Source organism: Sebastes fasciatus, chromosome 11 (assembly GCF_043250625.1).
Source record: "Sebastes fasciatus isolate fSebFas1 chromosome 11, fSebFas1.pri, whole genome shotgun sequence".
NCBI classification, from domain to species: domain Eukaryota; kingdom Metazoa; phylum Chordata; class Actinopteri; order Perciformes; family Sebastidae; genus Sebastes; species Sebastes fasciatus.
The window spans coordinates 26197496-26222669 of NC_133805.1; the positions used below are offsets into that span (position 1 = coordinate 26197496).

Below are 25174 nucleotides of genomic sequence, written 5' to 3' on the forward strand. Positions count from 1 at the left end.
ATGGACCAGAAGGATTTTTCTCATTAATTGTCTGTAGAGAACCCTAAGTGATAAAACTAATGATATTGTTTGTTTTTCCTTTTTGTGGCCGGTCTGAATTATGTTTTTCTGTAAAATCAACACCTGCATGCTGGTCCATTCTTCCCACTCGCACTACCAACCATCCTCAAGTACAACAGGAGTCTTTTAGATTTTACAAAACCAAAACCATAACAGCAAAAGTGTAAAGAATGGGTAAATCAGTGTGTATCTGCTTGAGTGTAAGCTGCAAACGTCCAGCTAACTATCTTATAAGTTCATCAGTATTGTTTGAGAAGCAAATGACTGTTCTAGTCATTATTAGAGTTAATGCTGTAATGCTTTTTACCCTTACCCTAAGGTTCCTGGCAATCTATTAGCCTTTTATTGAGTAACTCCCAAGATGGCAGCAGAACAGTTGTCACTGCAAGTGAAGTTTAGTGAATTTTACTGTTACTTTATGAACAGATGATGGTCAAACAGTATCATCATACTCCATGCCTGATCTGACCAGATTTGACTAACAGATGGACAGATTTTCTGCATATGGGTGATTCATGTATGTGGCCCTTTAATTTGGCAAATATAGAGAGAAGACACTTTGCATAGATACAACAGTGCAGATTGCACAACAGGCCTTTACAATTTTGTCAGTTTTTTTTTCTATGTTTGTTTTTAGCCTTTCTCCGTGTGAACTTGGCATCAATGGCAGATGCTGAATGTTTTTTGTATTTCCCAGAAATGTATGGCTTTGATTTCTATCCATCTGCAAGTTGTAAAGTAAACTAAAAATCAATAGCAAAAATAATTCAACATGATTTGCATGTTCTTTAAATTGTATCAGTAAAAATTTAAGTTCATCATTCAAGTTTGGATAATAAGATTTATTTGAAGTTGTACGCAATGTTTTTACAGCTTGGAGTCAGCGTGGATAGCAACGAAGGGGTCCTCATCTCTGTTGCTGATCTTGAAGTGGGCACGGCCATCTCCGCCAACATTGATCTGCTTCCCAGTGCATCTGCCTCCATCCTTCTGGCCAGAAATGATGTCACAGTAGGTGCCACCGGGCATGCCAGTGTTCAGGGTGACATCCAGGTTCCTGAAGGTGAAGACGAGATGCATATTGTTATTCAAACCACCACAATGTCACAATGAAACAGTTTTTTTGTATTTTGTCAGTACCAGTTAGAATACTTAGCAAATAGTCCTCACCAGTCATCATTGTTGAAGACGATGAAACCACGATTACCGCGTCCAAAGGCCACCTGGTTGCTCTGGTTGTCCCACCAGTTGGAGTGAGGCTGTCCATTGACCACGTTGCGGAAATTAACCATGTTCCTAAAGGGGCGTTGACAAAATAAAAAAACAGTCAGAACGTGTAATATGCGTAGTTTTCACATCCATATGACCGAGTAGAAGTGACTTATGTCTCTGGCTTTCTGAAGACTCACTTGATCTGACGCCATCTGTGCTCACACACCCATCCGTCACCACAAGTCTGGTCAGCGTTGATAGGAACAGACTTGGTGGATCCATCACCATTGCTGGGAGGGCCCATCCAGTCATTCTGATCCTACAAAATAATGATGAATCAATGAGTTTAACAAAAACTAGTTCCACATACATACTATACAGTGCATTTGATCATTTCCTACTTAAAAGAGAACCTACCTTTCCATTGACAATATTGCGGTTCCAGCGGAAGCTAGACATCACCCTGGTTACTCCATAAGGGTGGGCCAGCATGTAGGAGACAGCCATCTTGTGGAGCTTGGGGTCCCAGAAGGAAACGATGGATGCACCACCAGCACCGTGGCCTCTCTGGTTGTCGTGGTTGTCAACAAAGACGAGAGCATTGCCGTTGGGCATGAAACCCCATCCCTCTCCCCAGGACCTGCACACAAGTATGCAATAATACTAGTGAGGAGTTAACGTCGAAAACACCCAAGTTTGGACAAAGTATATTATACAAATATTATAATTCATGACTCTAGAAACACAATTAGTAAGAACGAAACTATTTGTCCAATCCAGCAATTTGTAGCTACCTCTTGGTTAAATGCATTTTCTAATGTCAATATCAATATCAATTTGATATGTGATTTAGGCACTTCAACAGTAACACACATACTTGGTGTAAGACAGTTTCTCGCCGTTCCACTTCCTGAAGATTGTTCCCAGTCTGGCACCATATTTGAACTCTGTCACCCTTCCCAGATGGAAGTACTCTCTGGATGTGATGGGCTCACCTCCCAAATCAATAACCTAGAGATAAATCAACACATAATCCACGTCATCCATAATGTTCAAAGTAGATTCGGTGTGTATTAACCGCATCATAATAGTGAGTTATGGATTGACAAAAAGTATTTCAACAAGTATAATTTTTTGGGATTCAGCAGTAACAAGAGCCTTATTTCCGCTGTTAAACATTCATTATCCTTTTATACTATAGCATCAGTATTACCTGTATTTATACAGGTGCTTGTCAACTACTAATGTGTTCTTGGATATTAACAGCTGCTACCAGTGTGCATGTGTTTGTCATCTTGATTTCTGCACTCATTTTCCCACAGCTCTGTTGACTGCTGTTTTGCAGTCAGCAATAATATTGGTAATGTGGGTGGTTAGTACTCAATCACATCCTGGTATGTAGATTTCAGCTGTCAACTGTTTACTTGAATTCAAATAATTACATTGGCAGCATTTTGTGTTTGCTGGCACCATATTTTCCAACTTGAAATAAGTTCATCCAGCCTTTTGGCTACTCAACATGATGACATATGCATCTACAGTATATGCCCTTAAGGCTACAGTAAAATGGGAGTTGATGGTTGTGTGCTGGTTGATATTATTTTGGCATATTTTACCATTTCGGTGTGGAAATCAAATAAACTTCCCAAAAAATGTTTTAAAGACTTACCTCCTGGAAGATGAAGGGTCTGGAGCCACCAGAGAACCATTTGCTGTTGAGGTTGTGCAGACGACCGTAGACAACAGACAGGTCACCGGGCCACATGTGCTTACAGGCATCCACTCTGAATCCAGCCACACCCATGTCAATCAGCTTGTTCATGAAGTCGGCCACCTTGCCCCTGACGTAATCTTTCTCCAGGGCGAGGTCCAACAGACCGACCAGACGACAGTCACGCACCTGGAGCAGCAAATAAGCATTTACATCGCAATTAAATTATAATTTTTTCTTGTTTTAAAACTCCTCCAAGTCAAACAGTGAATTAGTGTGTAAGCTTCTGACTAAACAGTTCCTTACCTGATTGGGATCACCATAGTTCTCAATATTGCCACTGCCAGTCCTGCATTTGTGGTCGTTGAAGTCCAACCCGGTAAAGGGGATACTGGGGAAGTCCTTCCTGTTAGCACTGAACCAGCTTCCACATGAAGAGTGGGTTCCCTCTCCACCGCCAGCGCCGCACATATGGTTGATGACAACGTCCACATAGATATTGACCTGTGATGGGTTGATACAGGATTGTAGGTGCAAAACAACTAATCACCTCCCTTCTATTCCTCTTCACATTCACTTCTTTTATTAGCACATTAAGTTAATTCTCAGGTCACAGGAATATGTCAAAGACGCATTGCTCACTTTTGGTTAAACAAAAAAGCAGCAGCTATATGTCTGAAATTAAAGTGATAATAAGACAGAGGATTTAATTCATTCAATTGTTTGAAAATGATCTGTTCTATAATGCCATGTGCCTGTTGTTACAAAACTATTTGATAATGATGCACAAAGTATCTGCATCTTGTAAGTATGTGTTGTCTTGTAAAAGGCTGTAGATTTATGAGGTGCTGTCACCACAGAAGGACATTGTTCCTAATGCCTTTCACTAAATCACTGTAGTTTACCCCAACATTGTTGCATCTGGTGACCATGTCTCTCAGCTCGTTCTCATTGCCGGATCTGGAGCACAGGTTGTAGCCCACTGGTTGGTATCGCTGCCACCAGGGCCTCCAGGGACTGTTCAGCACAATGTGCTCATTTGGAGGGGAGATCTGAGCAACACAGAGGAAAGTCATTACAGTGATGATCACGTTTAACACAGGAATTGTCTGCAGACGAAAGATTGCTGTTAACTAGTGTTGTATTATTATGTACTATCATAGACCGTCTATAAGAAGTATACGTAGTCACCGTGACGTCACCCATTGGCTTGTGGACTACGGTTTTGAAGCCTCAAGTTCGGCATTATGGCCATCGCCATCTTGTTTTTTTTGCAACCAGAAGTGACAAGAGAGGGTGAAGAAGACTTGAAACTAGCGATTGAGACCATAAACTCATGTTTATAATGTTTACTAAGGTAATACATCAAGTGAGAAGTAGGGTCATTTTCTTATAGACTTCTATACAATCAAGACTTCTTTTTGCAACCAGAGGAGTCGCCCCCTGCTGGCTATTAGAAAGAATGCAGGTTTAAGGCACTTCTGCATTGGCTTCACTTTTCAGAACCAGAGGTTTCCGCCTATGTACTACACAATTATTAAAGGACTACTCCAGCAATTTTACACAGTACTACTCAGCTTGTGAAAACATGATGGCATCATCAGGGTTGTTTTAGGAGCTAATAAAAGACGTTATATAGAACCGTTATAGAGATGTATTATGGGAAATAGTGTTCTTGGAGCTTGATCCATAGTAAAAATCTGAATATCTCTGTTTCTGACGCTTCAGTTTTTGCCATTCTTGTTCAAATCTATTTCTTGTAAGTCCTCCAACTTTATGGAAGTGCAATACTAAATCAATGGAATACCCCTTTAAATTTAACTGAAGGGAAATAGACAGAGAATAAAAATAGATTATTGAACCCTTCCAAAGGCTGTATGAAAGCCAAGACTTATATCCTTGTTTTGTATTTTAAATCAGCTTAAACAGAGGTCCCTAAACAGAGAAGGTAAGATCCCTCTAATATCGATTTTCGTTATTTATCCAAGCGAAAGTTTTTTGATTAAAATGAACCATTCTTCAAACACCGAAATCGATGAAACAAAACGTAAAAGTAAAATTCATCATGAAATGCATTTACACTTTTATGATTAAGAGTTAATGACACTATGAATAATGTCCATTTCACATTGTCATTTTTTGAACAGATTTAACTGCCCCATGTATTCACCTGTGTGCCTACTGCATCTTCAAAATGCAGTTTGATTATATAGACACCTTATTTCAAAAAAGAAAAAGAAGGGATTATCCTCCTTCTCTAGACTAAGAAGCTGTCCTGTGTTCAGCCATACATACCTGAACTCCACCAAAGCCATTAGGACCCAAATAGCGCTCACACTCTGCAGCGATGTCCGCCCAGCGCCACTCAAACAGGTGCACGATGGCGGTCCTGCCGTGCTTGGTGTGGGGGTTGTGCTGGGCAAGGCTCAGCCCAAAGAGAGCCACCAGAATTAACAACTTCATGCTTTCCCTGGATGAGCGAGAAAATACACACTTACCTGCTGCTTCACTGTTAGTATTTCTACTCATTTTCCCTCTCCCCCGGACCAATGAGATACTGGCAAATATCAGCATGGAGGCTAAACAGGTGCTGCTTTCTCACGGCTTCCTACCTTGTTTCAAAACTATCAGAAGGATAAATAGTTTTGAGGTGTACCATAATACCATTTTAGTTGATTTATGAGATTATCTTGTACAGATTCAACTATAAAGACATAAAAATACATATTTTAAAGCTATTACCAGTCACAACAGGACAGGTTAGATATATCCTGCTTTTGTATTTGTTTTACTCAGTTCAATGTCCAGATGATTTTGCAACAGTTGCAACTTTCCCTGAGTTACAAAACTTTGATTTGGATCAAAAATCTATTTTGGGCAAATCAAATAAAAAGCTGAGGCAGGTAAATTCAGATGTTTTTTGTGTGTGTTTGTTGGGGGAAAATAGGTACAAGAGGGAAAGTAAATACAGTCAGCAACATTTACTTTTCCACTTTTTTTTTACCTAATCAAACATGTGACTGCTTATGTAATGAAATGATTGCCCTTGACATGAATTTCGAAATTAGCCCTACATTTTGAATAACGCTGATAACAGTGAGGTTCTCTCCAGTAGGGAAATAGCAGTATTTAGGTTAATTCTAAATTTGGGCTTTTTGCATGGAAATCTGAAGTATACCTTGGATTTCTTTCAAGATATTACAATGTATTGTTATGTTGTATTATCATTTTGAAAGATGATTATCTTTATTCAAGTTTCAATATTCTTGAGAACAAATTGAGGTTTCATGATCCGTTCATCTAGTCATAGTCATTAGTCGTGTTGAATGACCATGGTAGTGGTTAGTTTTACTACTGATGTTATCTCACACACATACACACACAAATGTTGGAGGCGCGGCAGTTACAAAGCATGCTGTGTCCTTCTGTAACTTCACCGTGTTATTATCCGCTTTTTATCAATGAAAACCAACACAGATAAGCTACACTCGGGTGAGAAGATAAGGAGGTCAAATATGTTGTGTAAAACAAGTTAACTAAACCAGCCCTGAAAAAACACGCATTTTCCCATGAGGGGCTTCAAATGTGACCCTCCGCTTAGTCGTTTCAGGTCAGGAGAGAAATGTATGGTAATGCATCAGGTTGATCCTCAAAATTACTTTAATCACCTTAAGGAGATAATCATTCAACTTTTTAGTTTGATATTATAAGTTCATTTTTCTTGCTACTATACTTTTTTACTCAAGTCATATTTTTAATGCTGGATTATTACTTGTAATGTGGTTTTGCTACTACTTGAATAGAAAATCTCAATACGTCTCTCTACTATGACTACAGTACTTCACAATACCCTGTACCATACACTACTGAATACTCAATGGCACTTCTTACAGCTGCATTTATGCCACACTGCAACAATGGTTATACAGGTATTGAGTGCTGAATTATACATAGGCAGAGTGTGAATGCTTCAACCCTGTTGTTTTGTATAAACTGTAATTGTCTACATCAATGGTTGTCAACCTTTTCGAGTTGCGCCGCTTCAGAATAATCAGGTTGGTGTTCGTGGTTTGCTCTACCCCGACCCATCGGAAATCCCCCATCAGATAATCATGTGCATGCCATGCACACACTGACTGACATGACTCACAAACACTGAATAAAATCTATTCTGAGGCAAATTATATCACTGGTACAGGCAATGCAATGTAAAAAACATTCCGCAAATGTTAAAATGTTATTTCATGTTTTTCCCCACAACCATCTGGCTACACCCTGAAATTTTCACGTGACCCACGACCCCCAGGTTGAATACCACTGGTTTACATAACAGTGCTTGCAAGATCATATCCTGACTTACACATTTAGTTTATTAACCCTAATGTTCTGTTCGGGGTCCTGGAAACCTAAGGTCCTCTGCAGCAACTCAAAAAACCTCTGAGAGGTCTAAGTGACCTAAAATATGCAGTATGTAGGCTAATGTTCCAGTATGTATACATGTATATGTGTTCATGCATAGCCCATATAATATCTAAAACATGAAATATGTCCTTATTTGGTGTAATACAAATGATTCATGGTCATTTGCATATATTATATATATAATTAGTAATTTACCATATACCATAGGGTATTTAAGTCAATGTTAAATATAATAATATATTCTGTATATATATAGAGTCATGTTAACTTTCCTGAAATACCTGCACCGCCCCATGGCACTGTTACATTTTAACTGCCATTCTAATGTCAGTTGTAACCCTGGGCAGCATGTTATAATGATTATGATGGGATGTACTTTCATATAACAATAGCTCCCCCAATGGTTTTTAAGAGATACTGCTTCATTTAAAACATACATACAGTATATAAATACTGTATATCATTTTTTGCCAACCCCTATGTCCTATAAGAATTTTTTTTCCCTTAAGTAAATAAAATAAAATGTTTATATATGGTATAAAGACATAATTAGTTTGTTCATGGTATAGCATGCATTAATCAACTATTAATGTACCATAGAAATTGGGAGGAAATCCTAAAGTTTTGTAAACATTATCTGCTGTATTATTGATTGTAATGGATTGTATCCAGCCTTGTTGCTTAATAAGGATACTATTATAGCAGCAAAGTAACATCAAGAGGGTTCAGTACCCAAAACTAACAACTCAAAAATGCATGTGCTTATTTCACCACGGGTGCATTGCATAAAAAAGGGCAGTGAATGCCACACTGACTGCAGGTTTGTGTGTGCTGAAGCTTTTGTAAATAAAGCCTGGTGTGCCTCATCATGCCTCATCCCACCTGCTTCCTATCTGACCCAGCTCCTGCCCCTTCCGTCCCCCCCGCGGTGAGTGTGTCAAACGGACATCTGACCTGCCTTACTGGGTTTCGTTCCGGGTCACTCCTCCCAGTGAGTCTGTGGGTCAGAGGCATGTAAAAGTGAAGGGGCCCCGACACGTTTGTGTTGGAAACGCTCACTAATAGCTCATCTCGGCCCAGACTGTGTGTGTTGACACATAAGGACTAAAAGGATAAAGATGTAATTTTACAGTGCAGGTTTTGCTCTTTGGTGGCGATGCCCTGTGCACATTAGCAGCACTGTTCTCTGGTGTTATTTGAAGCTGTAGTACATAAAAAACATTTTATATTTGTGAATATTTATCTGACCAGTAAGAGCAAAATCCACATAGACGAGTTAATTATTAAATAAGAAATGACCTGATGTCCAAATGTGTGTGGTGAGGTAAAGCTGTGTTCTATTCCTTCTATTTTCTGGTCAAAACAAATTGCGATATTCACCAGTCAAGTCAGGTCATACTTAATGTATTTGTTTTAGATCTTCGAGGGTCAAAATAGGAACAACAATTTTTAACCTCCAATAACAGTTTTTTGGCCACTAGGGGGCAGCAGAAACAAGTTGTAAACATAACATTGACATGTCATAACCTTTTAAGTTGACATGTTGAATTTGTTGGCAAACAGTTGCTTACTGCATGTGTACATCCAGCAGTTACAGAACTATATTATTATACATCTGTTTTTAGTCACGACGAACTCCTGTGGGAAATATCTGGCTCTTTAGCTGCTAACTGCTCCACTATGTGTGTCTATGTTCCGTCAACCCTAAGTTCCCTCAACCCTATGTCACCTCAGTCCTATGTTCCAATGGCACATTATTCCGAAATACCATTAGTCCAAAAAAAGTCCCATTGGACCAAAAGCCCATTTTTCTTACAGCCCCTGAAAACGGCCATTGTTCCGAAGACCCATTGCTCCGTAAATACAGCAAACAGAAGCACATGGCTAATTGACCCTTCCGAAGTCCCGCCCCTTTTCGCTCTGTACTCCATTAACAGTTGAGCAAGCTTGGAACCTGGCATGTTGAAGTATGTTTCGTTTTGTCAGACTTGTCCATCCTAGCAACAGTAACTAAGGATGGTGGAACTTAGGATTGGTCAATTATTATGCAGAATGACGTCACCGGAACTTCCTGGTCACAATATTTTTTCCCACTATGACGAAGGCGTGACCCGCCCTACTCTACCTCTGATTGGCTTACCCTGATATTCTTACCCTAACCAATCTCTCACTTCATGCCTAAACCTTACCAACCCAACCAACGAAGGCAACAAGTACTAACAAGACTGTCTGTCTGTTATCAGATCTTGTTAGTGCGATATCTCAAAGAGTTATAGACAGATTTTAACATGGGCCAGGGAGGATGCCGAGGGAACATGGGGCTGAGGGATAATAGGCCTGACCCCCTATCTTCACCATGGTAAACAGCTACCTGCTGCGGCCGAAAACAACACTATGAGAGCGGTGAGAATGAATCAAAACAGTTAAGTTGCAGGCTAGCTATACAATAAGGCTGGGTATTTTTTTTTAAATTACAATGCCAGTACCTAATACCAGTACCTTTTAAAGTGATACCGATACCTATAGAGTACTTTATACCCATCATGTGAATGGAAACTGTGTGTGTGTTCCACTGGCTAGCTATAATCACCGCTGCACTGCACAGTGTTCATATAGCGGTTATCGTCGATAACGTCGTCCCGCGACCCACGGTTGAAGGGCCGCGTTGTCATGGAAGCGTTACAGCCACCCTCCGGTCCCCCCCAGGTTAGCTCTGTCAGCACTTGTTGTTGTTGTTAGCGCTGTAAGCACCGTTAACAGGGTTGTTTCAGTTGAACTGAAACTCTCTATAAACCTCTGTAAAGCCATGGGGAGCTGCAGATTCAGGTGATAATTCTTCATCACTACGAGTGACCCCGTTCACATTGTTTTCACATTGTCATTTGATATAGTGTTATTATAAAAAATATGGATTATGTCCACTTTAAGGTTTCTTTTGAGTTACCGGCGTGAGGTTTTCACCCTAATGACGCATCATGCTCTGTGGGAGGAGATGTCAGAGAGAGTTAAGACCCAGACTCGCTCACATTTTCCCCATGGGCCCCAAAAATTCCAGTCAGACCAAAGTCCTTTCCTGTATGGACAACGTAGGACGTACCTCCGGAGGCGATGAAGGGTTTTGGGGACAAAGCTTTCTTTCACAGCTCGAGCTCTGAGACCAGGTGAAGGGAGAGAAGCTGGTCATTTGATTCCCGCCCCTGGTTCTGTCATGGGAAAGTGGAAGAGTCATAGCGAAAGGGGGGTGGGGAGGCCGGAGGGTTGACTGGGAGACAGGGGGAAGAAAAAGCGAGGAGGAATGAGGGAGAGATGAAAAGAAGAGGGAAGGAATGGGGGTCAGTGGGTTAAGAGAGAGAAGGAAGAAGAGAATGAGTGGTGAGTGAGGGGTCTTAGTTGAAGACAAAATGAGGAAAAATAAGAGAGGAAAGAGTGCATGAGATGGTGAAAGGGGGAGCTGCTGTATAGTTCATGGCAAATGAGCAAAAACACAGAGGGAGTGAGTGGAAAAAGAGAAGGGGGAGCTAAAACCATAAAGGAAAAAAGGGAGTTGGGGGGGATGATAAGAAGCTGTATGTACCTCGTCTTCTTACACCTCAGGTTGCTCTTTCAGACAGACAGCTCTAGTTGTCGGTGAACAGACAGCACATGGCATGCTGGATAAAAGCACTGTGTGCAGAGTTAAAATAGTCTTACGGGAATAAATGATGTTGCAGACACAAAGCAACCAGGGTTATTTATAACATAAAAGTCAATGGGCAAACTGCACGACACACTGGTTTTGGAAACCACTGTATTGGATAAAGAGGTGTCGATTGGAGACTCTAACCACATTTATGGTCCGGTAACAGTCTGATCTAAAGCATTTGTTGCTTCACTGGGTACTGGGAGAAATTTACTACCCCTAACTCTGTTTGGTTTTTAATGATCCCATGCCATCAAGTGTTTCTTGCGCTGACGAGAAGTGTGTCATCCCATTTTTCCCCTCTACGGTTTTAAAATGTTTTAATAAATGAACATAATTTTGGGAACTTTTCAGGTTTCCTCAGACAGCCAAACAACCAGGCATACCAGGGAGGAAAAAGTCCTATAAAGTGAAATCCACACGCTCTTCCAAAGGAAAGTTTCAGCCCAGTATCCTTTCTTTTTTTTCTTTTTTTTGCCGTGATGATATGTTGTGCAGATGTTGGGAAAAGCTTTCCATCTCACTGCAAAGAATAACAGCAGCAACGGAAGTCCCCCAGGAGAGGTTCACGCTCTGAAACTTGCTAATACACACACACACACACGCAGACACAAACTCAAATACCTTTACACTTTTAGACGGGACATCTCACACTCATGCTCTCCATCCAGCCTGAGAAGTCACGCAGAGGTTGTAGAGACACATGCTTCTAACTTCAAACATTAAAGAGACATATGTAGACAGTAATGGTGACCATATAAATAACAGGGTTCCCCAGATGAGTCATGTCAATGTGTGAGTCCTACCACTTAAAGCAAGACAACAGTAGTCTGGAATGTCATTATCAATTTATATTATTATGTTTTTAAATGAACTAATTATTTATTTTATACTTTAAATGTAATTTCCCAAAATGTTGTCCATTGGCTTATTTTGTCTGAACAAAAGTTCAACAAATGATACGACAGGGAGAAAAGTTGGAGAGGCTGGAATCTACAAATGTTTGGAATTTTTTATCTCATTTCTTACACTTGCAATAACAATTTCTCTTTTTTTACCAATTGGGGGCAGTGGAAACAAGCTGTAGACAGTCCACAGTGAGTTTGTAGAGCTTTTCGCTGAGAACAGCTTCCTGCTGCAGCTGAGGCTGAAAAGAGCGGTGGGAGTAAACCAAAACAATAAAGTTGAAGGCGGTAACATCGAAACAATGTAGCTAAAAGACACTAAAACGCTTCAGGTGACAATTCTATGTGGGTTCATCGCAATGAGTGTGACACGAGATGTGATCTATTGTTAATCTATAAATATTGATTGTAGCCGCTCAGGACTACTCCAGCAAGTTAGTATTATTCTTCCATAAGGTTGTTGGACAGAAATGGTCATAATTGAAGAAGCAGAAACTGAGAATACTGACTTTTAAAGGAAAAGTGTGTAACATTTAGAGGGATCTATTGGCAGAAATTAAATATAATATTAATAAGTATGTTTTCTTTAGTGTATAATCACCTGAAAATAAGAATTGTTGTGTTTTTGTTACCTTAAAATGAGTAGTGGCCAAACGGTAGAATTACAACTTCCGTGTCCGTAACGTGATGACATTGGGCTCAAAAAGACTTTTTCCCATAGACTTACACATCTGTAACTCAGATGATTTTTTTTTTTTAGGTAAATCAACTTCCCAGTACGAACACTTGAATAGCCCTTATTTAAATCATTAGGTTCTAAAAGTTGTAAAATGCACTAATAGCCGAATCCAGAGTTATTCCCCTTCCTCCGGTCATGTGAATGAGACCTAGACCGAGGTTGGAGCGAGGGCTGGGAGGCGGAGTTAAAGGAAACGCTACTGCGCCTGCTCTATGGGCCCAATGGATGCGGAAGATCGTCTGATGATACGGGCACTTTATAACTCAGCAGTCAAGCCATTTTGGCTTCATGTACTGAGCAACTCTCATAGGAATAAATGGGAGCCTGCCTCCAACGCTGTATCTGCAATCTGCAACCAACTGATACGTCATCATTATTATTATCAAAAAGATACATAAAGAGGTGTCTCAAAGGTTCAGAAACATAAGGTCAAGTCCAAATTCAAATCCAATTCATGCCATGACTTTGCAGAAAATATCTCTTCACTGTCAAATATGGCCACACTTGCACTCAAGACTTTAAAAGAGACACTTACAGTATATGAAACAGCTAGCCACAAAAAGCCAAATTCATCCCAAAGACTATAGTGAGTTTTATCAAGTTGAAATGTACAACCCCGGCATGGGCCAGCCTGGTCAACGAAAGAGCAGTTGCAGAGATGTTGGTAGATGCAGCAATCACTCGTAAGCAACGGTAGATATTTGAGTTTAGTCAGGTTTAATCCGTCCCTCACACAATCAAACACAAGTTACTATTACTAAACAAACCCATGGTGTTAAAATTACTTCAACAATTTTTCGTCTCTGTCCCCCGGGCCTCCCCATCTCAAAGTCCTGGGCTGACTTTCAGTCCCAGTCCGCCCCTGCTTCAAGCGGATTTTAATAGAAGGAATGCCGTCGTGCTGCTGGTGACTGGAAAGTTCACCATAAAATTACACATGGAGTCAATTTTATGATCCTCTTTCACAGTAGTCAGCGGGAAATGGGAGCTTTGCTTTCATGGTCATGAGCTGAGCAACAGTTTTACTGTGAGGAAAGTTCCCGAGCTCCCCTGTACCGACTGCTTCTGAAATGTTTGTCCTCCTTAGACGTTTGTTACCTTTTATACTACAATAACAGAGAATTGAAGAGTGCAGAGTTTCAGCTGTGTGGCCTCTGGGAAACACTTGAAACCACCTTTCCTTCGTTTGCTGTGATTTCCTTCAACAAGTGTTTCATGATGTTCCCAAGAAATGCAATCACTGGGCAAGAAGTAATGATGCAACTACATTGTGGACTATTTATACAGCATTTAAAAGGTGGAAAGCTCAGAATGAAATCCATGTGAATGCAGTCTTAAAGTTGAATCTTGAGAGAGCAACAGTAATCCTTTGACTCTCTCCCACACCTGACTGACTGTCAGCCTTTTCCATGATATCACTGCTGGCTTTGAGATATAGAGAGCTTCCTTTGTTTTGCAGCGCTCTGCTCCTCCAGAGCGAGAAGGGAGGAAGATGAGAGGCGTCTTGGTGAGGGGGGGTAGAGCAGGCAGGCATCTTTCAGATAACACAATATCACCCACGCTTTTATCAAACACAACTCACTGGCCGCATCGGCCCAAACATGTCCTCCAGTATCACCTCAGTGTCACTCTGCTGCTTATCTCTAGTTTGTCTTAGATTGGTCATTTCAACAGACACCAGGGTTCACTAAACATAAAGTGAGTGTGAGGGACCACTGCTGTTACAGTATGAAATATTTTGGTGAACAGAAATATAAGGGATTTAGCTGATGAAGCAGATGATGAACATCCTCGCCAAACTGCAGCAATGTGCGGGGCAGATGTCTGTCTGTGGCACAAGAGGTAGCATTACGGCATCGAAAGCATCTCTTTAAACACTCCTATCCTCTCCCTCAAGAAAAAATAGGAACACGTCTTTAAAAGGGCGAAGACGCAGCGCTGTAGGTCTGCAGGCTTATACTTAAAGACAGGAATAATCACAGGTTGTATAGTTGGCACAGAGAAAGGAGTGGTTGGCTGTAAAGCTCTCGACTTGATCGCACACTAATGAGCTTTTGTATAAACGTGCCGGGCGCCCCCTCGTTTCTTCTCTCCGCTGACTTTATTTGTTTTCAGCCGTAAACTGTGTAGCCCAAGGTTTGCCAGATCTGTCCAAGTTCCTGTCTTCAACTGGCTGCTTCTCTGTGCTCGCTGCCATAACAGTAGCCAAGAATACCTCTGTGCAAGCCGCTGGCATAGAGACATACACAGACACATATGTGGTGAATTGGGAGAAGGTGGGTCAATAGATAAAGTCTCACTTTCATGATAGAATTAGTCCATTTTGAACTACCATGCTGTAATACATGTAATTATGGGACTGAAAGGTGTTTAAAAAAACATCCAAAAATAATTCAGGCTAAGGTAATGAACTTAATGGGATAGTTTTGGTGGTTTGAAGTGGAATGGTATGAGGTACTTATCCGTAGTCAGTGTATTAATTACAGTAGATGACGGTCGGCACGTCCGCAGCATCGAGAAACCATCAGGAGTACCGACACCGGAGCAAAGCAATGCACTGCTGTGGACGGTGACGGCAGAAAACCGTTTTTTAGACACCTAAAAGAAAGGCTCACCAAAAAAAATGTATATCCGTTTAAGTGTACGCTATATTTTGAATATTTTCCAACGGCGAACTGAACTGAAAGTGAAACTTATATATACTGTTTTTGTCATCTTTACTTTCAGTTTAGTTCCTCGTTGGAAAGGAAAAGGAAAGGGCTTTTTGACGGCAAGATAAAGCGGTGAAATATTCGAATTTTCTAAAAATATTCTAATATAGCGTACACTTAAACAGATATACATTTTTTTAAGTGAGCCTTTCTTTTAGGTGGCTGAAATACATTTTTCTGCCTGTCCCGTCCCTGTATTGCATTGCTCCAGTGTCGGTACTCCTGTCTGTTTTTCCAAGCTTGCGGCACACTGACCGTCATCTTTAAATAATACACCTACTATGGATAAGTACCTCATACAACCCCACTTCAAAACACCCAAACTATCCCTTTAAGTGACAGAAAGTTGCTTCATATTTGATTATTTTACCCCTTAAATCTTAATCCCTTTTGTCTTGGTTGCAAAAATTGAGCACACAACTTCAAAAGTGAATATCACCAAGTTGGTGATATTCACTTTTGAAGTTGTGTGCTCAATTATCAAATATGAGTTGGTGACACCAACTCATATTTGACTTCAAACAGAAGTTACAAGTTTAGACACTTGTAACGCCTAATTGATGGCCTATGTGGGGACTATCATCAGCTATTAATCTTTCATACGTTGCACCTCCTTCAGTCGTGTGCGCTCCAAAAGCACATGGTGTATTAATTAAGAAACAATGGCCTCTTTCTGAGAGAGACAGAGACGGAGGAAGAGAGGGAGGGAAAGAGTCGGAGGGAGAGACAAGAGAAGAGGAGGAGGTGGAGTAATAAAGCACATCCCTTTTCCATACTGTAAAACATTTAACCCAGTTTTTCATGGGAAAAAAGTGTGCTTTGAAAGCAAGGCATACTGTGGACAAACTGGTGACAAATTAAAATAAAGAAAAAGAGGAAAGATAAGAATAACTTTGTGTAGCTGGTATGTTTTTTTCCCCTCTACTGTTAATCATCTCACGATCCCTTAAATTGATCTGGTGACCCCTTCAGGGGGTCCTGCCCCCCATGTTGGGAACCACTGAGCCAAACACTACTGTTTTTTCTCCCCCCACTGTTTGACTAACACTAATATTGTCATCTAGTTATCTTCATATCTGATCATTGTGACTCTTTTTATGCTGTTTATTTCTCCTTAACGCACCCTTTCTTTTTCTATATGGATTTCTACATTTCTGTAATACCCTGACGAAAACAACCCACCACCGTAAAGTTGGCCAGAGCACCATTTGGGTATGAGAATGGATGTAGACTTAGAGGCCCTGTAGAATATCCAGGAAGTTAATTTTGGAGGACTTCCATGAGGCATTCTGGAAAAATCCACTTGCAGCCAAATCAAATTAAAACCTCCAGAGTTGTGGGAGTTAACAGCTGAATGAGATTCACCCCGTCCAACCTGTCCCATGGTGTCTATTTACTGTCTATTATCTGCTCATCCTGCAGCCACAGAGGAGCTTCACACTCCATAAACACCACGCTTTGAGCCTGTGGCTGTAATTCTATGTTTCCAACACTAGGGGTCTCTCTAAGGACTTGCTGAATGAAAGCCAAATTGCTCAGCAAACAAACCTGATAATTAGAAAACCCCTTGGTTCCAAATTAAGCTCACCTCATCAAGCAGGGGGAGGGCAAGTAAGTAGTCTAGTGCCCAGTGACTCCACCAGTACAGCCTGGAAGTGGGCAGCAACTTTATTGACTCTTAAAACTTACAGAGGAGAGCTTTGGCCTGAGATTTCTCTTTTTCTCTTTCTCTCTCACACTTTATATTTCAGTTTCAGATTTTTTTTTTCTTTGCTGGCATGAAATCTGAAATATGTTGCCAAAGCATATAGTAAAGAAATACAGTGGGTATGAAATAAGAAAAGAAAAAGCAACAATGGTGATTTAAGTGCCATTTCTCTATCAATTCAAATACATTTTTGCACTTACTGTAAGTCAACAAATCTTTTGAGTGATGACTTTTATAATTTCAGTTTCTTGTTCTTACACAGTCCTCCAGTGGTGGAAGGTAACTAAGTATGTTTCTTAAATGTACAATTTTGACGTACTTTAATTTTGTGCTGCTTTATACTTCTTACTCCACTACATTTCAGAGGGAGATAATGTATGTTTACTTTACAGATGGATATTTTATATAGAAAACATCAGATTAGGCGTACTAACATAATGTATGGCTTTCAGTGGTTAAATGTAACTAAGTACATTTATTGTGCTTAAGCACATATTCTAGGTACTTGTACTTTACGTGAGTATTTCCATTTTATGCAACTTTAAGGTTTTGAATGCAGGACTTTAACTTGTTTTAGAGTACAAGTAAGGGATAATGTACAGCGAGTCGGTCACTGCTGTGAAATAAACCCCAGCAGGGCGATATGGCACCAACTTGCATCCCCCTGAAGGGGTTTATTTCACAATAATGACCCGTTAGCTGTCCATTATCCCGCTTATTACATGGCTACTTACTTAAGAACTCGTGTAATAATGTGGTATTAGATCCTTTACTTTTTCCACCACTGATGGCTTTATAAACAACTGCAAGGCCTAGTCTTTTTTTATTTCAATTATTTATTTAGATGTTCAATTATATTTCATGTATATTCAGTATATTCATTACAGAAACCAAGATGGTGACAGCCAGAAACCAAGATGGCGATGGCCAAAATGCCAAATTCGAGGCTTCAAAACTGTAGTTCACAAACTTCTGGGTGATGACTTCTTAAATACAGTCTATGTTATAAACCAAAGGATTGAACATATTGAAAATTTGACCTGATGACGGCACTAGATGGAAAGTCAGGGGATCATAAATGTCATTACAATTCACTCTGAGGAGGAAATGAACATCTTTACCGAATTACATGACAATCTTTCCAATATTTGTCACTCTAACGCAAAATTGTCAACCTCATGGTGGTGCCAGAAGAAAACTCAGGGGATCACCAAAATCATTAGGATACATACAATAGGCAGTATATAAATAGCCAATAATATAATATTTAGAAACATAACCCAACAACAGGGCACAGTCTGTCTCTGTATTTTTACTGTAAATACTTTGAGTACATTGCTAATAATGCTTCAGTAGATCTAAATACTTCTCCCACAGCAGTCCCTATAGCAAAAAAAAGACAACGCCGCAGTGTTATAGCCTCATCAACACTACAATGCGTCAAGCCAAAACACAAAGTAGCTTTATTGAAACATTTTTATGAGTCAATTCACTGCCCAACATTCACAGTCAAGGATTTTTTTAGGGATACATTTCACAGACTATATCACAAATCAGATTTCTTCTTAATTATCAGACTTCCGTGCTGTCTGAAGTGCTGAATGGTGCGATAAAAGCGGTCTGTCAGTCAGTTGTATTTGCTTCTTTATTGAGTGTGATCGGGCTTCAGCCAACCGTCTGGAGCCAAACCTAAGCCCAGACCGTTATTAAGTGTGTGTGTAGCACATATCCTGAGCTTGTCTGACAAAACCACCCAGTATTGGGAAATGTGGGCAACAGTGGTTTCAGTAACATGGCTGCTGCTATAAGGCACTGATGTGACATCATGTCTTCAATTACACTGAGATGATGATCGCGGGCTGACGCGGCCACTTGTCACATTTGTCAACGGAGTAAGAGCTTTCTATGAAACCCTGGAACTCTTCTTCTCCCTGAAAAACAGATCAGATAAAAGGGTTTCTCCGGGATGAGTTATGTGTCATATATTACATATAAAAGTAGAAGATTCATTCACGCATATATCACTTGTGTCTCTTATAAGAAAAACCTTCAATCTCACATCTTATTTTGGGCTTCTATCCTTACTGAACTCTAACGACTTTTCTTAGACACTGAACAATGTGCCCACATTTCTCACCCACTTACACCTAAACAGGAACTTTCAAAGTATAGCCTTTAACTGTGTGTGTGTGTACGTGTGCGTACATCTCCATCCATGAGTGTAGTCGTGCATTTGCTTCACAGTTTATGCGTATATGTGATTTTCTACGTTATATTTGTTCCAAGGTATCAATTTGGTTAGCAGGGCTTGACTTGGTGGCCAGTAATAAACTTCTATTCCAGTGCTGCCTTTGCCTTGGCCTTCACCACAGGCAACTATGTGGCTGGCCGCCCGTGCCACCACAGGGAGAGCCATACATTTGAGTCCGGTATGAGTCATTGCCCGTTTACTACAGCGCTCACACACACAGGGCCGCAAAGTGGTGCATCACGTTGTCGGGCTTCAAAGAAGCTTTGGGTTTCAAGAGAAATTATATGGGGAGTTTTAAATTAAGTTCAGATTTAAGAGTTAATATAATGTTGCTGAATGATGACGTGACAAACCATCATGTGTCTTATAAACAGTTTGGCTTTCACATGTTATCTTAAAGCGGCCCACAAATGGAAACAATCTTATTAATTGTACGTAGTAACCTTGGTAATGAATTAAAGGCTTAAATGTTTTAGCTACTGAAACTTTTGATTAATGTTCTGACTGTTAAAAAGAGACATAAATGGTGAGGCAAACCTCAGTCACTGCTTTGTGGCTTCATAAAGACTTGACTTGAAGATATACTGTATATCGTTGGTGTTTCCGTGTCTTAAATGAGTCAGACTTTTTTTTTATTATATCAACTTTCTTTAATGAATATAACTCAACAAATATGGATTGAAGCAGAATATTTTGTTAGATAAAAACATATTGTGAATTTTGGAAATTATTACATCTATCTTTTTCCAATCCATTTTGACTTTTTGACTTTACAACGCTCTGATGTTATTGGAAATGTTTAGATCACAGGAGTCAGAAACAATCCTACGCAGCCACCACTGGAATCTAATTCTGAATGTGACCTACTAAGTAGCAAAACAATCTCTATTTTTAAATGGTTTTATATACAGACTTTTGTATAACTTATTCAGTAAGTGTGTTATAATGTTTTTAGTTACACATGTGCAAGTCTGATTTTGACAACCTCAGAGCTGACAAATCCTGGCGGTGCCCCTGTGATCTTTGGCGCCACCATGTTCTAGTGTAAAGCAAAATGTATTTCTAAAAATGTTAGCTTTATAGATGTTATAAATGAACAATTCTGCTTTACCACATGTTTTAACCAAGAACACACTGAAATACATACATCTTAAAGGATATTGCTGGCGATATTCTATACGTTTTTTTATTGTCAACACATCACACGAAGAGACCAAAACCAAAGCCTCATACAACCTTTTCCTCTTTACCACAGAGCTCCATTAAAACTATTAAAAGAACAGTGTATAGGATCTGGCGTGTATCTAGCAGTGAGGTTCCAAATGACAACTTCTCCTGTGTACCAAGTATGTAGGAAAACTACAGTGGCCGACGCAAAAACGCATAATGGCATAGAGACAGTTGTTTTACGAGTAATGTTTTTAGAGTGTGAGTACGTGGGAAGTGAGTGGTGAAGCAACAGAGAGAGAGCGGCGGCGACGGGAGCGAGTGACGTTATCAACTCCGGCCCAAGCAGGAAAAGTTAACAGAGTTTGGTTTGTTCGTTCTGGGCTACTGTAAAAACATGGCGGAGCAACATAGTGGACTCTGTGGAGAGGACTCGCTCCATATGTAGATATAAACGGCTCATTCTAAGGTAATGAAAACACACCGATTCTTATTTTCAGGTGATTGTACACTATTAAACACTTATCAGTATTATATTCCATTTCAGCCAATAGCTCCACCTTATTGTTACACACTGGACCATTAAAAACACATCGATAGACTCACTGTTGCTCTGGGTGACATATTCATTCATTATGACGAACATGGGACTGTATTTTATTTTGAGTCCATGCTCACATGCACCACACACCTGCTGCTGTAAATACTCAGTAGAGCACCAAATGTGTATTGATCCTCTGCTGAAAATAGTCCCCAACAAATGCACTATTCCCTCAGCTTATAAACAGCTCCTTTAAGAAATTACTGTGACCAGTGGGCTTGGTGCTTCGTGTCACAGACGGGGTGGGGATGTCAGGGAGAAACTGACTAAGAAATATTTGGTTTTGGGGTTTTTGAAGGATTTGTTGAAAAAAAGTGAAAAAACACCAGTCTCATTCTTCAAATATAACCCCCAAATGTTCTGCATTTATCTATATCTGCTTTGTTGATTAAGTACAGTGCTTGTTGTCCCTCACTCTGCATGCTCTTCACAGAAAGTGTCATCAAAATATCCATAACATACAAAGCCATTACATGATTGTGTATCTCTTTCTCAGTCTCCCCAAACTGGGTCATCAATCACAATTCTCAGATCAGAACAGTCATAACTTCCTCCTGCGTGGATTCATTCCCAGAATTTTTGTGTGAAGACCTGTATAGCTGACAGGAAAAAAAAAACGAAATATAGGAAAAAATGCTACCTGATTCATGGTGAAAGCAAAGCTGTCTTTGGAAACAATGACACTCCTATTGGGAGGAATGATTCCACATGCGGGAATGTGTTCTCTCTCTCCGTTTAAATGATTCCAGACACGCTGCTCTCTCTATCGGGCTTTACGCGGGTGCACGGGCAGCCAGCAGCATGCACGAGTATAAGCAGAAAAATGCACACATGCGTACACACTCCCACCATACATACACAATCACACACTTCTCAGCAGCAGGGGCTCCACTGATCTGCAGCACCCATGAGCCTTTGCTGCAGCATCACTTGTCAGTGACTTGTTATGACACGATGCATCTGAGACCAAACGAAGGCCATTACTGTGAATGTAAACCCAGCTGCTCTGCCACCTCCGTCTTTGAGTCACAGTTACCCGAAAAACGTGTGAGGACCTCCACTGGAAAAGGCAATAGATCAACGTCACTCAAAAATGCTCATAATGGTCTTTTATGTTATTGCAGGTCCACCCAGCGGCTTCCTTTCCCTACAGCCAGGATTTGGCATTCTTTGACAGCCAGATGTTGGAACTAGAAAAAAGACTTGGGTGGTGCCAACCCCTCTTATTAAGAGCAGAATTTAAGGAGTTACACTGGCTGAGATGGGTTGAAATACATTTCTTTTAAGTGACTCAAATCAACAGGCCTACTTTTAGTGAATTATTATCGCCCAACTCTGCACTTCCCCCCAGCTCTACAGAGCATTTTAGCGTCTCATTGCTTTGGTTCACTCTCACCAGCTTTCTTTTTAACCTGTTCAACAGCTGTTTTCAGCAAAATGCAGCTTTGTTACACCTGAAGTAGGCAGAATGTTTTTGGCATCATTGGGCAAAAATTCCATAATAACCTTTCAGCATATTGTAATTCAAGTGCTCTGAGAGAAAACTAGACTTCTGCACCTCATCGTGGCTCTGTTTTAAGGATTTAAATATCTAGACTTGGGCCAATAACAGGTCGTTTCAGAGAGAGAGCATTCCTATTGGCTGTTCATTCAACGGAGGTAGCTGTCAATCACTCGCAAACTCCAATTGAACTGTCAAACTAGGCAGCGCTGATCAAATATGAATCAAGACTCTGTCACTGTAATGCCTCGCTCCAAATGTCTTCAGAAACATCTTGTAGTGTACTGTTTAGCTGTAAAATTAGAAAGTTTGCTCCGGCTGGTGGGCGGTGCTTAGTATTTCCTTAACTGAACTCAACATGGCTGCTGGGTCACAAACGAGATGGCAGGCTCCAGCTTGGCTCTGATTGATTGTTTTCCTTCGGTCTGTGAAATCTTGCTCGGAGCACCTGCGACATAGGCGCAGTTTGAACTTTAAGGGTGGGGGTTTACAAAAAAAACGAGAGGAAATTATAATGTGTACAACGCAGGGAGGTCCAATGTATTAGGATGTGTGTATCCATATTACACCCTCCAAACAGAATGTGATGCAAGCAATCGCGGTGACCAAATCAGTTTGATTGCATTGTTTTCTGTTTGAATGAACTAACTGGCCACGAGCGACGAAGCGCTGAGCAGGGTGTATGTCATTTTCAGTAATTATTGCAGTATAAAACCTGTGTTTTCTGTTTAAAATACACAAATGTCGGAAGAGAGCAAGTACTACTCACCCATCTTTTAAGTCACTATATGTCTTTAGTCTGATCTGGACCGCACAGCTAATAGGTACGTGGTCTGTTTACATGACGTAACAGAAAGTGCATACTTAACGGTGTGTGGACAGAGAGCGTCCGATGTTATTAGACTATAAGTAAATAAAAAGACCACAAATCTATCTTCTTATCTTGTTGGTTTCTTATTCTGTCAATACGAAGACACAACAAGGTTGACAGTATTCATCATTACAATACATTATTAGTTCTGCGTTATTATAAAAAAAAATATATAAGATGCATTTCAGTGAGCCCCCTGAACCAACACAAACTGCGCCTGACACCGGAGGACACAGGGGAACATGATTTTTTTCAGATTACCTGTCTCATGCATCACTGTCAGGATATAGTGACCGTTTCATAAAAATAACTTTTTTAAATCATATTTGCTCCATTTCTACCCACTGCAACTTTAATATAATACTGCAGCGTGCAACACTGGCAGCTATAGCCTACGCTCGTCTGACCTGTACTTATTATCTGTACCTAAGGTCCGCACAGAACTAGGTAAAATGGCCTTTAGCTAATCCACTCCCTTTTCCTGGAATACACTGCAAGCTAAGTTGAAACTGGGAAATCTGATTACTTTTGATGAATTTAAAACATTAAGGAAAGACCTAGAAGCAGAGTCAATCAGGAGCTGTCTGTGTTTCTGATTATCTTAACTTTAACGTTGGCTTCAAACACTTGATTTTAATGTGTTGTGAATGATATTATGCTATGTATTTATTTTGCATTTGTTTTATGTTGTGGCGTCTGAAATTTTAATGTATGTTTAAATAATGCTGTCTTGGCCAGGTCTCTCTTGCAAAAGATATTCTTAATCTCAATGAGTACTACCTGGTTAAATAAAGGTTAAATAAAAAATAAAAATATAATAAAATTTAAATCAACTGTAGGCCCATACCTGTCTAGCACCAAATGACAGAGATAAAGTGAGTGACTGTAGTAAGTGATCAAAGTGGGCCATTTAGCAGCTAAAGAGACAGATATTTCCCTCAGGAGGTAGTGTAGGTCAGAGGTTTCCAAAGTGTGAGGCGCACATCCCCAGGGGGGCGCAGGAGAGTTGAAGGGGAGGCAGGAAGAAGAGACACAAATATGTTGCGTGTCGCGGTGAGAAGAACAGGTGAACAGGTGAATACCGTCTTAAACAAACAAAATAAGTTAGTTTAGTTTTGCCCGCTCATGTAGCCCGACACGGCCAGAAGTTTGGAGCAGCAGCAGTTGCCTCCAGTAGATGTGACACACGACTCATGGAGGTAATTAAGGTAACGCTAATTAAACCACTTTAAAAACCTACGCAATTTGCGTCAAAAGCGTAGCTAACGTTTCACCTTCTCGGAGTCATAACCCAGTCAAATCCGAACACACAGACATTACACACATATTTTTAGATTCAGTGTGACTTACACTTTCCGACGATACCACTATCTCCGCCGAGAAATCAGTGGAAAAAAAGACGCTCCTTACACCTGCAGAACCCGCCTGAGAATCCCCACGTTTTTACGTTTTCTTCAATATTGACGTAATCCAGTGATAGTTGTCTGTACATCCTTGGGTGCATTGCAAACAAGAAGTGATAATAGATAATTCGGCATACTTTTAACAGCTCCAATTTGTCAAAATTATAAACAATATATAGGTTAAAAAAAACGGGGCTCAAGGTGAAACCCACAGCTGACTGATTACACTTCCT

At 40.3% G+C, this 25174-nt stretch overlaps 1 protein-coding gene across 3 annotated transcripts; it reads right to left on the minus strand.

Moving 5' to 3' along the window:
• Positions 1 to 887: 887 nt before the first annotated feature.
• LOC141777541 (alpha-amylase) lies at positions 888 to 25174 on the minus strand. Of its 3 annotated transcripts, none has more exons than XM_074651893.1 (10): positions 24889 to 25174; positions 5279 to 5453; positions 3889 to 4035; positions 3290 to 3487; positions 2942 to 3172; positions 2150 to 2283; positions 1690 to 1912; positions 1470 to 1591; positions 1231 to 1356; positions 888 to 1117 (listed from the first exon to the last, which is right to left on the minus strand). In XM_074651893.1, exons 2-10 carry the CDS (start codon positions 5444 to 5446, stop codon positions 928 to 930), a joined length of 1539 nt encoding a protein of 512 aa, XP_074507994.1. In that variant the 5' UTR covers positions 5447 to 5453; positions 24889 to 25174; the 3' UTR covers positions 888 to 927. The 3 variants fall into 3 exon arrangements, with proteins under 3 accessions (XP_074507994.1, XP_074507995.1, XP_074507993.1); XM_074651894.1 differs by lacking the exon at positions 24889 to 25174 and adding an exon at positions 5726 to 6646; XM_074651892.1 differs by lacking the exon at positions 24889 to 25174 and having other exon boundaries at positions 5279 to 5572.

What these genes read in the sequence shown, in the direction of transcription:
- LOC141777541 (XM_074651892.1), bottom strand. Translation starts at nt 5,557, where the DNA reads ATGCTGATATTTGCCAGTATCTCATTGGTCCGGGGGAGAGGGAAAATG. An exon ending in CCAGATGCAACAATGTTGGG is followed by an intron (nt 3,488 to 3,888) that starts GTAAACTACAGT and finishes AACCCATCACAG; the next exon opens with GTCAATATCTATGTGGACGT. An exon ending in GCAATATTGTCAATGGAAAG is followed by an intron (nt 1,592 to 1,689) that starts GTAGGTTCTCTT and finishes ATTATTTTGTAG; the next exon opens with GATCAGAATGACTGGATGGG.